The 15,537-nt window shown below is 41.9% G+C and overlaps 1 protein-coding gene across 3 annotated transcripts in view; it reads right to left on the bottom strand.

Moving 5' to 3' along the window:
* Positions 1-15,326, bottom strand: part of FBXL2 (F-box and leucine rich repeat protein 2) — a 56,379-nt gene extending 41,053 nt beyond the window's left edge. For 2 of the 3 annotated variants that reach the window (XM_018075260.1, XM_018075261.1), the window contains exon 1: positions 1,807-1,900. In XM_018075260.1, coding sequence (XP_017930749.1) covers positions 1,807-1,809 — 3 coding nt within the window. In that variant the 5' untranslated portion in view covers positions 1,810-1,900. Of the gene's footprint in view, positions 1-1,806; positions 1,901-14,256 lie in introns of those variants that run through there. The other variant, XM_018075262.2, reaches the window with a different exon arrangement.
* Positions 15,327-15,537: the final 211 nt, after the last annotated feature.

Raw genomic sequence — 15,537 nt, 5'->3', positions numbered from 1 at the left:
TACATAACCTCTAGTTTTCTGTTTATTAAAAAAAAAAAAAAATCCACCAAAATCAATCAGTCAAGGAAGTGTTCAATCACTGTAAAAAATATTCTAGTATTCTTGTCAAATATCATTTATTTTTCTTCAGTTACAGACGGTACTGACAATGACATGCCCTTAAAATACCTGTACACAGTAATCCAAAACAACAATTAAGAATACCCTGAATGTAGAAAGAATATTTCTTCTCTCTTTGCTTTTGCATTTTGTAGCAAGTTTGACTGTGTTAACAACAGGGTATCTCAAACTCTAGAAAAGTGTGGGTTTAACTGTAAAATGTAAACATAAGAAGAAATACAGATCTCTACATTCCTAAAGGGATTGCGAGAACAAACAAAACAAAACCCAAAAGAGAAAATTCTAGTTGCTTATTCTTAGAATCTTGAGCCATTTCTTACATTCCTTGACTGACCTCTCTTGGTAGTATCTTCACTGTTCTTTTGAAAGATTGGTTATAATGAGCTAAAAAGGCAGTATTTTCTTGAAAAATTACCTGATACTTTTGTACACTAAATTTCTTCAGCAACTACACTTTTTAAAAATTTCTTTATCATATAAAGTATCCATTTGTGTAAATCTGTCAAACACAAAAAGAATAATCTCCCTATTTTCCTTCCCCTTTCATGTTATTAAACATACTAATTGCCACTAGTCCTAGAACATAACTCCTTGGTACCCCACAGTTAGCTTGCCACCATTGAAAGCAACACATATTAATCTCTTCTGGTCTAACAGTTAGTGATAAAGGTCTCCTGTTTCCATGAAAATTAGTGATATGAAGAAATCTTTTCTGATAGAGTTATTTCAAGATCAAAATAAGGTTATACTATTAATTTTGGTGATAGTCCTTATGTTTTTTTAAGGATGCAATTTCAGTTGTCATTCAGTCCTCTACTAAAGAGGACTATTTTCTTTACAGATGAAACAGTTTTGCTAGCAGCTCATCCATTATGGCTCAGTTCCACAGAGATATTTATGTATCTAATTTCCATTGAAATCAGAGTAGATAAGGACTTTCAACCTGTCAACTTTTCAAATCAAAAGTTATTAAAAACCCAGACGCTCAAAAATAGCCTTGCTTAGTAGCACACTAAAGGAATTATGGGCAAAAGTAGATTTGGGAAAGATGGAAGATGAACTGTGAAAGACTCTAAAGAGCATCAGCAAAAAGAGAAGACATATATACTGAAAACAAAGCTGAAGTATTTATCAAGTCAGGAAAAAAAACCAACTTTGGGTCATTTTGACCAAAGGAGACAGTAGATTAGAATTAAATCCATGTATTTCCCCTCCATGGTTGACAGAGCACATATCCTAGTTAAATTGTAAATATTGCCATGTGTATAAAGCATCAAGTCTCTCAGGTTTTCACTGGCAAGAACAGTATTTATTAAATATTATTTATGGAGTACTAGACATGGTAAAAAAAAGATGTTTCAAAGGGAAATCCTGACGAAATAAAATTAAAGTTTTATTCAGTTCCCCTGATGTGCAGATTTTTGTTGACAAACACAAAACCCAGAAGCCTGCTGCACCTCTCCTCCTCAGTGGAGACACATAACTGTTGCCAGAGCAATCTTCCCTTCACTGACCTGCTGAAATTGCCTGCTGCTATAGTGGCAGGAAAGGCAGCAGATCAGCTTTGCTACCCAGAGCAGCTCACGAGCAAGCTAAAGTAATGAATGGCATCCTAAAAAGCTCTCTATTTAAACACACCAGAAAAATGGAGGAGGAAGAAGAAAAGAGAAAACAGTGTTCCTTTACCATAAATTTCAGATTATCTCACGTGTTACACTACAGTATAAGTGTTCTCTAATGCTCAGAGAATTGCTGCTGGCTGATGCTTCCTCCAGAAATGTACAATCAATGCATCAGACAGGCAGACAGGCAGAATCATTTAACACTATGCAAGTGGCAAAACGTAACCGTATCCAGGCAACAAAGGGAGCGTTAGACAGGATATGCATTGCCAACAGAACTGAAATAAGTGATATGGAAGACACAACAGCTGATGGCACAGCACTGGTGCTAAATTAGAATCCATGGTAAAGCTTTCTGTACAATCAATAAAAATTCTGACACGCCAAAGTGAACCTTGAAATGCAATCTCATCTTGAACAAAGCTTGTCTACAGCAGAGACAGACTGGCAAAGTCTTTTATTTCAAAAAACAGACACTGTGTACCCTCCAGGCACTCATTCCTGTGCTCCAGCTGCTCACCCTGCTCTGGCTTTGACTTTGTGCACTTCAAAATCCCACCCATCCTGGTCTGTTGTGGTCACTAACCTTTTTTTCCCTTTGGACACTCTCTACTAGAGCCCAGGGCATGGTCTTCAGTAGACTTACAGCTTCCTCCTTGCTGCCAGATACCCAATGGATCTTTAGCACTGGTCTTTCCTTGGGATATTTTCTCTTCCAACACTGTGACAAACTAACTGATCAAAAGCAACACCTCCTATCAAATATTTCTGTTCTTACTGTGCTGGTCATCTTAAACAATTAAGGCTCACCTTCAGAAACAAGATCAAATACACCTGAGAATATCTCCCTGTCTTTCCATAATGCCTTCCAATGACTTAGGGCTGCTTATAAGGGCTATAATGCTTTTAAAGTTTCCCCCAGAATAAGTGCTGCCCAATGTAATAAAACCTTCCAGACAGAGGCAGCTGGCCACACTGCCCACTTTGCTGCTTGATTTTCTTCCAGAAGAGGCATCATTCTTATTTTGCCAGCACTGATACTCATACCACATCATTCACATTTTACTAGAGGGCATCAGCCTGGCTCTGCAAAGCCCTGCTCTCATGATGAAAGATCAAGGTCATTTGTGAGCTGATGTCCACAGCTACACAACTCTACCTTGAGGCCTTTGGCTGTCCCAACTCAACTGCCTCCTAATGCAGAGCAGAAGGTGCTTAGAGGTTGCCTTTCCTGCTGCCTCAAGCGCATCAGCTCATCCTCAGTTGATCAATTAGCTCACATCACCCTTTCCTGTGTGTTTTTCAGAAGACCAGCTACCTATTGCCAACAATATATTTGGAAATCACCAATCCAGCCTTTTAAAGACTAGGGCTTTACTCCTGCAAGCCGTCAAGGTATTAAGGTGTAACAGGTTTGCCTGGCTGCGCTACTCAGCCTTGTTTCCTAAGTCACCAAAGAGACAGTAATCCTCTCACCCAAGTGTGATGGTTCCTACTTTTGCATGTTAAAAATGAAGGGGAAATCCAATGGTTAGCAGAATTATTGATCGACCTAATTACTTGCAAGCCCAAAATTCAGTTGAAAGATAACATTTTATCAATACTTGCTATCATGTAACTAATGTTCGGTAGCCTGCATGACAGAAAACAGTGTTCAATCCAATACCTCACCAAAAGAAACTGGCATTACACTACTATTTGCAAAAAAGCTTTGCAAGTTCTGCTTCCCCCACGTTGCTCTGAGATAGGTGCTACATGGAAAACTAACCTTTCAGGTTATGATCCACCGAGCTCACACTTTGCCTTTCAAGGTATCTTGTTCTAACCACTACTGGAGATGGCAAAACAAACCTGAACCACGTGGAAAAATAAACTACTCCTTACCTAATCTTCTATGACTAGAGACTGGTTCCGATCAGGAGAGGAAAAAAAATAAATCCAGCAACTACCATTTAAACAGTAAGAAATTTGGAAAAAGCTGTTAATTGTATCCCCATATATTCTTTAAACATACACAGAAAGACAGCTGAAAAAACAGGTCTGACAAAGTTTTATCCTCATCATCTGTTAGTCATATACTGATTGGCAAATCTTTTCTTGTTTGCTTTCCTTAAAAAAAAAATTGATGACTGAAAATTTCCTTTTTCAGATAACTATCCATTATTCCTCTTTTAAGGTTATTCTCTCCCAAACAGAAACAGTACATGATGATGCACTTAGATATCTTTCCTAAAAAATAAATAAAAAATAAAGCCTTCAATTAACAGTCCAATCTAAAATCACTTTTAAGTGGAACATGGGGAAACCCGTATCATCTACTTTATGGGCTTGGACACCAACAGACCCATGGCAGAAAATTAAAATCAAATAGAAGAAGCAGCTGTTCCCTGTAGCCCATCACAAGGCTGATCATGCATCGTACGGATTCTGTACTTCTTGACCAGCTAAATGACAAATCTCTCCTTAAGCATCAAGCAGAGTCTCAAATGCAATTTGCAAAAGCCTAAGTTCAAAAACACTTGAGAAAGGTACTTTCCTTTGACCGCTCAAGCAACTTTGAGACTCTACACAGACACACTGAAACAGAATCTAAGGCAGCTTCCATCACAACATCCACAAGGACTGTGTGCTCAAATTACAATTTGTGAAATCCCAAAAATAATTCATTTGGTGTCACACAGTCTTGTAAAATCATGCTATAAATACACATTCTCAAAGCATTCAGAGCATGATACATTTCTGAAAAAAAAAAAAAAGCAGTCTGAGAGAAAAGTTACTGTCCGTTCATTTTAATGCAGCAATATTTGGTTAGGGACAGCCATTCAGTGTCAGCCATTCAAATTTAATCCACACAACAGATTCATCAGAGCCCTTAGGAGAACATCTTTCAAAACTCCTCTGAATCACAACTTCTTCATGTAGCTGTTTTTACTGACATACATATGGCTAAGTTTTATTCCCAGTCTCCAATATCAGCATACAAACTAAAAGGCTGATGGCACGACAACAGAGACCTGAAATCCTCCCAGAGTGTTCACACGGAGATTCTTCTGCAGGTCCATTTCCCCAGGAGTTTGCACTGTTCTAATCTGAACTGACAAGAGTCCTCCCTCCAGTCACGCAATCCCACACCCAGAAAGGCTATTCTTATTATTGTACTTAAACTGTAAATGAAATTACAGCTTAAGTACTGACTGTATGGTTGAAATAGAATCCCTTCTTCTAAGCACCTGTGAAACAGAAATTTTGAGTACCAATTTCCCCCCCCGCATAACTGCTCTTCAAAAATATATGTGAGACATAAAAGGTATAGTTCATTACAGAAATAACTCTATAGTTTCTACAAAGTCATTTCAAGGCAGTGTTTGATCTGCCTCATAAACTCTATGTCAGAACTGAGGTTTTTTTCCTTAGTAGTGAGCATGAAATTTTTACTATGAAGAGTAAACCTTCTCTGCAAGGCAATCTCCCTAGAGAATGAACCAGAAAAAAAAAGATGACAAAATCTACATTGTGGCTATACACACCATATAGGTAGTGCATAATTAATACAAGCTTCCATATATGTAATGTATAATTAATAAAAGCTTTCAGGTATAAGAGACAAAATTAGGTACCTCTTCATGATTACAAGCAGTAATTAGAATTGACTTCAAAGGAAATAGCATCATAGTAGCATTTCCAAAACATCTTTTTAAACTGTTCCAAGAAAGGTAACAGGTTGAGATTAGAAGAGTAACTGGACATTCACTCAATTCTCAGTATTTGCCAAAACATATGGTTTTGGAATTTCCACAGAAGTAAAATGACCTTGATACTTTCGTTCTAGAAGTAGTTCTGAAAGCAGTTTATAATCTACAAGCACATTTAGACATTTTGCCCCTTAATATTTAGATTACTACTATGTAACATCAAGCCATAATATGGAAATGTCTTTTCTCTGTGAAGCTTTGACCTCAATTTCAACCTCTGAAGACAGACAAACTCGACATACTGGTAGAGTTTCACCTTTATGTAGATTTGATGACGTTCTTGTCTCCTTGATTTAAATTTACAGAACATACTGGGTAACCAGTTGAACAGCAATCAAATCCAATGAAACTCAAAGTTAGTGTTTCCTTCCGCCTACCAAGGAGAACACAGGAAAACACTGGGATAAAAAAAGAGAGTATACCATGAAGTGTGGCAAATATTTTAAGTACTATAGCTTGATACCAAATTTTAAGTACTTCTGTGTGGGTTACACAACAGCAGTTCATGGTTCCAAAAAGTCATAAATGTGCAAGTCCAGAAAAGGGCATATTTCCAGTCCTCCTCTAGCAGGAGTACAGTGGTTCCTCCAACACAAAGATAAAAATCCAAAGGGAATCCCTCAAGAAATTGGCTGTAGTTGGTTATGTCAGCTGAGGTGCCCTGGTATTAACTGTTGTTGCATTTCCATTGCCTCTCAGTACCCAACAGAAATTATTTTAATCCATTTAAACACTTAAATTCATACTGTAATTTTGTGCGGGTGGATTTTGTTTTGGTTGGGGATAGGAGGGAGGTCATTTGAGACACCAAAAATCAAGCATTTTAGATTCTGTGCTTTCTTCTCCTTGACCAGGTAAATAACAAATCCCTCCTTAAGTATCAGACACTCAAATGTAAGTTGCAAAAGCCCAAGTTCAAAACAACTGAGAAAGGTACTTTGACCATCCAAGTAACTTTGAGACTGTACACAGATATACTGAAACAGAACTTGAGGCAGTTTCCACCATAACATGATTCAAAAGGAATCACAAAAATAATCCGTTTGGTTCCACAGAGTCTTGTAGAATGACACTATAGACACAGATTTTCAGACATTCATAGACATTCGGACATTTAAAAAATGTAATGCAGTACATTTTTTGAAAAATTAGGTGGAGAAAAAAGTTGGATCTTCACAAACTAATTGTTCTTCAATCTCAAAGACAACTAGGTTAAACTTTGAGAGACATACAAGTAATTTCTTGATCCAGAAAAAAAGAAATTGAATTGACAGAGAGATACCAGTATGCTGTGAATTTTAGGTCCATCATTATACTCTTTTAATGCCTTATGCATACGTTTTTCTGTTGTAACAACACACAAAGGCTTCCTGCATTTTAAAGAATGCAAATCTGGTTTTCCCCATTTAGAAGTTACTCTGTGTTTACAATCTTCCTTCTCAGAAGCTTTACAAACAATTAGAATATCCCACTCCGCGTTAAATGTTCAAGTGGGAAAGCTGTTTTGTAAAAGCTTACACAGACAGCCGGACTCCAATCCTATCACGTTCAAATCACATCTTCCAAAATGCACAGTCAAGTATGATCAGAAATTGTAACAGCTCTTGCACTGTGCTAAAACATACGGGCGGTGATGGGGAAGAAAAAAGAAATCTATGGAGAATATGGATCACCTTCCTAAAAAGATTATTAGAAAGAATGCAAGTCACGTTGTGGCTATTGTTTAAACTATCTCAAGGGAGAACTCTTTGGTGTCAAAATTTCATCTGGTTTTGTCCTACTTAGCATATCCCATTTATGCACATCTCTAATTCAGTAGAGAGACTATCAGAATAACCACATCAGTTGATAACAATTTACATTAAATTAATGCAGTTATTCTGACTTCTAATTGACGAAACAGCTGAAGTACTGTTAATGTGTAGCCTTCTGCTGGGATTCAGATCAATATTGTCACAGGGCCAAGATTAGTACTACTTTTCTACACTAACCTAAAAATAGTTGCCATGCTTCAGTGAAACCTGACTTTTATTTGAAACTCTGCACATCTGCTAGCCCCATGTTATCCCTAATTTTAACTAAGATGACTAAATATTCCAGTGTGTTCTCAAAATAATCAAGCAATAAGCTAATAGTCCTTCTGATTTTTAGGAGCACTGGTATTTTCTGTACTAAAAAGTCTGGCTCAAAATTAATTCTATGAAGCAATGAAGAATTAAGAGGGAAAGAACAACCTGAATAGGACTAACCCTATAAAATGGAGCAATTCAAGTATAAGCAGGGGTATATAAATAACAAAACGCTTGAAAAATATGCGAAGAATAACAAAAATGGTGCTATTTCATTCTTTTTTTATCAGCTCTCAAGTGCAAGGAACTGCCCAATATAAGAATCTGCATAGCAGTAAGGCTTATCTGGTATAATTTCTGAGATTTTACCTGTGCAGTTATAGCAACAATTCAGTGCTGCTTTGCAGATTCCATGTCTGCTGAGTTTAGACTGCTAAAAATACCTAATTGGGAATGTCAAAATGGACCACAAAGGAAAACTTCATGTCTGAGGTCTGGTAAATGGAAAATATTTACTTACAGAATCATAGAATCATTAAGGTTGGAAAACACCTCCAAGTTCATAGAGTCCAACCTTTGACTGAACATCAGCACGTCGACTAAGCCACAGCATCAAGTGCCATGCCCAGTTGTTTCTTGAACACTTCTAGGGGTGGTGACTCCACCATCTCCCTGGGCAGCTTGTTCCAGTGCTTGACAACCCTTTAAGTGAAGAAATTCTTCCTGATGCCCAACCTGAACCTCCCTTGGCACAGTTCATTGACATTTGGTTAGTTGCTTTTTCAGTCTGTAATCTTTAAGTTTAGAACATGAGATAAATCCATTTTATTCAACTAACTTTCAAGATACTGCATCTTCTCAAATGTGGAAAAAGATGTTTGATGGAATACTGATACGAAGTAGGACATGTCATTAAGTCACATCATAATCACTTCACCAATACTGCACCATCTACAGTCTCATTCACTTATGTTTACTCCTCCTTGTAGCAACAGATGCATCCTAAAACCTTTGCAAACCATACCCAACATGATTCTACATAGAAGCCTACTGCAATCATACACAGTCTATCCACATTTTTATTCCATCTCACATCTTAGCTTTCAAGGTTGCTTCGTTTAGGTTCAAAACATATAGGTTAGAATTGGGAAGGAAAAGAAGGCAAAGCGCAGAGGAAGAAAGAGAAGGTTCATGAACAAGCCTTCATGCAAAGGAGTAGGTTACACCACCACAGGAATATGGTTCTTCCCTTTGTGTGGTTGAGCGCTCCCTCCCCCTCCCCAGAACTTGATATAGGAAACCTACTATCATTACACATACATAAATATACAAATAAAGTGATTTTGTGCCTTAAAATAATTATGCATTTCTCCAAGTGTGACAGGCCAGCAACTGTGCCTTCTTCATGCATCTACCACTCGATCACTGAGAAACAATGAGGCATCAGACAATTAAGTTATAATTAAAAACAGGGATCGTACCAATTACACCTTTCCGAACATGCTGTGCCTGTCCCTACACACTCCCCCTTACATGCCTTGTCATCTTCCTTGCACAAACATCCTGATGCATCTCTCCCCTGCCTCTCGCTGCATACACGTTCTGTATCACATCCCCACAAGTTCTTCCCACAGAGCAAACCACAATCACTCTCCCTCCTTCACTGCACCCTGCACATATGTGTGCTCCATGTCACGCCATCCCTAGGTACAGGAGAAACAAACCTTGTGCCCACAACACACATACCACAAATCTGTCATAAATGCATCTGTGCACACACATCAAAACATCACAGCTATGCACACTCACACACACAAGCCACTGCTACTCCATACACACAGAATACCATACCCTCTATCTGCTACGTACATATAAAAGTACAGATAATCCTTGCCACACCCACAGCATACATGCCTTTAAAAATATCCACAGATTATGCCACACCCAATATTCACTCTATATACACGCAGGCACAAGCCCATGCCAGACAGCGGCGTGCAGACACAACTACACACACACGCACACGATGCCATGTCATGGCCCTGCACACAATGTCACATCCCTCCTACAACACAAACACACACATATCCGAAGCCCAAATCGCAGCAGACAGAGGCATAACATTACGCTCGTGTCCTACTGTGTATCTGCTACATATACGCATCCCAGGCCACACCCTGGCTCAAGGCACATGTATAAGCACATAGCTCAGCGCCCAAACCCTGCGCATCCACACCGTGACATCCCGCCCCTGTCCTGTGCACCGACACACGCCTTCGCTCCCTCCCTACTTCACAAGGGGCACGACACACCTCCATCACTGCCCAGCCGCTTCGCACACCCACACGAACACACATCATCCCTCCCGTGCTGTCGGGGGGGGCAACACGCCGCGCCACACCTGACCCGCTCCGCACGCCAGGCAGAGCCCTGCCATGGCTGCTCCGCCGCCATGCCCTTGCGGGAGCGAAGGCGCCCGTCACACCTCACCGCCCGCACACAGCGGCGGACAGCACGGCCCACCTGCCTCGAACGACCGACTTGCAACTTGGACAACAGACAGCAGGCAGGCAGGACAGCCAGACACTCATGCTTTCCACCCCCCAACACGGGGTGGGCCAGCCCCGCTCCGGCCCGCAACCCCGCGCCGCATCCGCACCCCCCCCCCCCCCCCCACCACACTCCCCCCCCCCCCCCCATTACGGTGCCCGCGCCCCGCCGCTCCCTCCGGCACCCCTCCCCCCTCCGGCGCGCCGCCCGCACGGACCCGGGGCCGCCCGCACGCCCTGACCGCGCTCCTCCCCCCCGGTCGCCCGACCGCCGTGCCAGCCCCCCCAGGCCCCGGCGGTGGGCCGCTGCCGGGGCATCCTCACCAGCTGCAGAGGCGCGGCCAGGCGGCGCTCCCGGTTGTCCCGGCGACGCAGGAGCCCAGAGGAGGCGCCAGGGCCACCGCCGCGCGCCCCCGCCGCCCGCCGCCGCTGCGACCGGGGCGGGTCCGCCGCAGCGCCCGCGTCGACCGCACCGCCCCTGCGCCGTGGGGCCGCCCCGCCCCCGCGGCAGGAGGGGGGCCCTCAGCCCCGAGCCGAGGGTGCGCGTAGTGAGCGGGGAGCGAAGGGTCAGTGCTCCTGCCTGCCCTCGCAGGGGTCTGACTCGCAGGGTGATGCTGGCGCAGGTGTAGCTGCACCCCTACGCCCCCAGTTTGCAGCCTAACACCGTATTTGTGTTGGGCGGAATGCTGTCCTGGCGGCATGGAATCATCACTTTTCGAACAGACCTTGAAGATCGCCCAGTCCAACCCTTCACCCAGTACCACCACTGTAACCCCTAAACCACTAAACCGTATCACCCAGCGCCAGATCCAGATGCCTCTTAGACACCTCCAGGGATAGCGACTCCACCACTTCCCTGGGCAAGTTATTCCAATGCCTGACCCCCTAACAGTGAAAAAAATTTTTTCTAGTACCTAATCTGAATCTACCCCCTCTCAGCTTGAGGCCATTTCCTCCTGTCCTCTCGCTATAGGCACGCTAGAAGAGACTGGCCCCCAGCTCATTCCAACCTCCTTTCAGGTAGTCGTAGAGAGCGGTGACACGTTCAGTCCAAGATGCTGCCTTGTCAACTAGGGAGGCTTCGTCTGGAGTGCATGGTCACTCCACTTGCGACTACAAGTGTAGATAACCGAGGGATGATAACATCCCAAATCTCTACAGAAAAATCCACAGAAGCTGGTCTGTCAGCGAGCCAAGTGCTTTCAGGCGATGCGTGCTGTCAGTAAGAGCACGGCTTGCCTCTGCAAACACTCTCTGCGTAAAACCACTGTCAAAGCCAAATACAACATTGTTAGTAACACACTTACGGGTCACGTCTGTTCAGCAGTCACAATACTACATGCAGAAACAAGGAAATGGGAAAAATTGTGGAGAAAAAATTACCCCAGCAGGTATTGTTTTCTGTTGATTCAGTCCTTCAGATTTCTAAGAATCACTAAGTGGCCATTGCAGAGTAACAGGAGTTTGCTATTTGGAATGGGCTGAGTTCATTCCTTTAAGGAATGAAACATTCTGGTTTGATTAACAGTAAAGAATAGTTTCTTACAAAAGTGTCCTTTCTCAGAACCCACACGGAAATAGTTGGTACATGCACATACCATTTGTTGGCACATCTCTGAATCTACTGTCTTATACTCTCCAGACTTTGGAGAATGACCTGGTTCATACAGTTGATCTGGTTTGTATAGTAGGGAAGAAAGCCTCAGAAATGTGAAATATGTATAAACAATTTAGACATGCTCAGCTGAATTGCAGAAGGCCCAGACTAGCAGTTTCTAAATTCTGTTCGTTCACGTTTTAAAAAAACCCCACATGATTATCAAGGTTATATATAATTTTTTTAGTTCTTCCCAAATCTCTGGACTGTATTATAAGGATAGTGACAGATTTCCCTATTGCTATAGTAAAAAGAAAGAAATCTAGGGAGTTAGGATCAGTTCAAGTTGCAGCAACCTGAAGAAAAAAAACAAGCAAATCTGATTTTGCAAAAAGAAGGGACAGTACAAAAGAACAACCATGTTCAATGAAGAGCAGTGTAGGATAATTAGACAAATTTGGATCTATTTGTGCAAGGGAGGCAAGACAGGAGGCAAATGTGTGAGTAGATTCTCCATGGCCTAACGTCAGCTCTCATTTGACTGAAAACTGTCAGAAGGAATGAAGACTTTACCAAATAAATTTGAATCAATATTTTATGTATAAAAAGACTGTAGGAAAAAAAAGCTCCTTGTTTCATCCCCAAGAAAGAGAAGATGGCAATATATATTTGCCATCTGTGTATTTGTTTGGCATGTGAGAGATAGAAATCCAAATCTTTGTGTCTGGACCAACTAATGATGTTATAGCGCCACACTACTGACTTTCTGGACTCCTTTTTGTCTATGTTGTGGTACCACTTAAAAATTCAAGAAAATTTTGATCAGAGAAACCTTCTAGATTGGCTTGAGTTTCTCCAAATAAACAATGAGTTGTGGAAATGAGACTTCAGAAATGTGGGTACAGGAGTATATATGTCCTGGTTTGTCTTCTTCATTTACTGGCTGTGGAATGTCTCAGTATACACATCTGAAGTGTTAAGAGAATATATCCATTTTTAGTGTCCGGTTTTCAACAAATCCACAGCAGTATTGTGCTATGAAAAGCTTTCCATCCAAAAATTCCCTGCTAGCTCTAATTTTAGCATTCTTTTAAAATCACTAGGTTTTAAGATAATTCTTTTCTACTGGCCATTTTACAATGATGGATTAAGTAAGTTATTACTGATGCCTTTTTATATTTGGTAAGCTGCAGAGCTACATTCAACAGCTTGACCTTTTAACTTGACTGTCTGAAGTCCTTCCTAGCTGTTCTAGACTCCTGTTGAATGCTGATTCAATCCCCCTCTTTCTTACCTTTTTACCAAACTTAAAAGAAGTGAAAAATGTCAGAAAAAAGAACAAGTGCCACCCATGAGAGTGTGGGTTAGTAAAAAGATTATGGAAGTCTTTGGTCTTGCTAAACAGCATCTTCAAAGCCTTTGTGCTGCCAGGTTCCAGAGCCCAGAGGAGACTTTCAGATTCCAGAAAGTCAATGCAGAGACTGAGTAGCCAAGTCCACAAAAGGAGTCTTGTTTCTGGATTCCACCCATTCATGCTTTCCCCAACTCCACTATGTATCCAGTGAAGACTTTCCCATGAGGGTTGTTACCAAATGATGCCAAGCGGCAATAACTGAACTTTGTCAGCACAAGAGGACATTTACAGTGGTCTTTGGATTGTTGGATTTCCTTAAGACTAGAAGTGAGTCCGTAGTCTTAGCAGTGCTCATGTGCCCATAAACCTACACGTAAATTTTTTTCAGGAATTTGCCTCCCTGGCTGAAGAAATTTGATTTGAAACAAGCTAATTGTTAGACCTTTCCTTCCCTTTTCCCAATCTCCCTTTATGCAAGTCAAATGAAAGTTTGGATGCTACCATTCCCAGCTGTTTATTACAACTCTTGCCTCTGCAGCATAGCAGAGGCTGGTGAGGCTTGCCTGGTTGTGCTTCAAGATAACTTGCACCAAGACTGACAAAGACCTCGCTTGGCATCATGCTAACCCAACTCATCTGGGAAGGACTTTGGCTTGAGGAGGAAAATGGTTATAGGTGGTTAACTTTTAAACTACTGCACTGAATCTGAAGAAGCTAATCTTTCCTTGGGTTAAATGATTGTGACAAAAGGGTCCACATCTGTTAATTGCCATTACAAGCAAAAAATGGTCAAGGAAGCATATCTTGTTTCTAGGATGCTTTTTGGTAATCTCTGCACGGTCACATTAGAGCATAAATAGGTGATGTTTAAATGTCTGATGTGGCTTTACATGTACTGTCTTGTAAGAATTGATAGATCAAGACCTCCCAAACTCTTTTTCTTCCCTGACTACAGCACCAGCACATGTTAGCTTTGTACCAGGATTTATACTGCTGTGGTGCTGTTGCCTTTTCAAAACTTGCCTTTATACCACTAGTTGTGTACATACCATAGGTTGGGAATGTCCTGCCCTACCCAGATAATTTGTGGGAGTCTAAAGCAGCAACCTGACTGTGTGAACTGATAGAGGCAGGCAGCTGGGATAACCACAGACTCAAAGCTAGAATTCAAAGAGTAAATTTATTTCCATTGCCTTGCTAACCGGGGGATCCCTGAAGCAACACCCAGGCAGAGGTACACAAGTGGAGATGCAGGCACCATCAAACTTGATCCATGTTAGAGGATCACTGGGCTGGTATTCACACAGGCTCATCAAGAGTTATTCCCATCTGCAAGGTCACTTGAGTAATTTACAGTCCTCCTTGCCAGTCTCCTGCTTTTAACCCTTTCTTCCTAACACTGACAAAGTGACACAGTTGCATCCTCAGCCACCTCATTCCTGGATCATGAGTAACTTGCTGGCAGGCAGGGCAGCCATTCAGAGGGACCTTTGCAAGCTGCAAAAATGGGCTGATGGGAATCTCAGGACACTTAGCGAAGGCAAATGCCAAGTCCTGCATCTGTGGTGCAGTATCCCTCTGCAAGAGCACAGGCTGGAGCTGGCTGTCTAGAAAGCAGATCTGTAGAAAAGGACCTGGTGGACAATGAGCTGGACATGAGTCAGAAGTGAGTCCTGACAGCAACAAAAAACTGCATTAGCAAGAGAGTATCTTGGAGGCTGAGAGAAGTGACTATTCCCATCTGTTAAACACCTTTGAGACCATGTCTGAAACACTGTGAGCAGGTCTGGGTCCTGATTGTCGGAGAGGTGGTTACAAAATGGGGGGAGTCCAGTGGAGGAGCACTATAGTGTTTGATGGCTGCAGCATACACCAAGCAAGGAGAAACCAGCTGTTTTTTTAGTCTAGAGGAGATGACCAGGTGGGATGGAATTGCAGGCTTCTACTACCTAAAAGGGGGGGTCATAGAGAAGATGAAGCTAGACTCTCCCTGAAGATGCCTTGTGAAAGACTAAGAGATAATGGTCACAAGGGAATTTCCAACTGAGAGGAGAAGGTTTGTGGCAGTGAGAGTGTCTGTGCAGTAGAACAGGGCTCGGAGTGACAGTGTGTCTCTAATGTTGGACATTTTCAAAACACGGCTGGACAAGCTGATGAGTAACTTGCACTTACTTGAAGTTAGCTCTGCTTTGAACAGAATGTTGGTCTAGATGACCTTTGGTAGTCACTTCCGACTTGTAGTATTCTGTCAATTCCAAGGCGCAAAATTAGTTGCCAGAAATATATACATGGATGATTTCAAATGAAGCCACGGTAAGTGCAAAAGAAGAGTTGACCTCCTTCATGTTCCAAAAACAGTGAATATATACAAGTCTGGAGATACCTGAGCAGTCAGGTATAAACAAACTGTCACATGTGTGCAGTCAGTACAGTGTTTTCCAAAAGTCATCAACTTCTGTTCATATCCAGGTCTG

Source organism: Manacus vitellinus, unplaced genomic scaffold, assembly GCF_001715985.3.
Source record: "Manacus vitellinus isolate BGI_N305 unplaced genomic scaffold, ASM171598v3 scaffold_3_pilon, whole genome shotgun sequence".
Taxonomy (NCBI): domain Eukaryota; kingdom Metazoa; phylum Chordata; class Aves; order Passeriformes; family Pipridae; genus Manacus; species Manacus vitellinus.
Note: the sequence above shows the minus strand (reverse complement) of the source record. Positions and strands in the feature narration are given on the sequence as shown.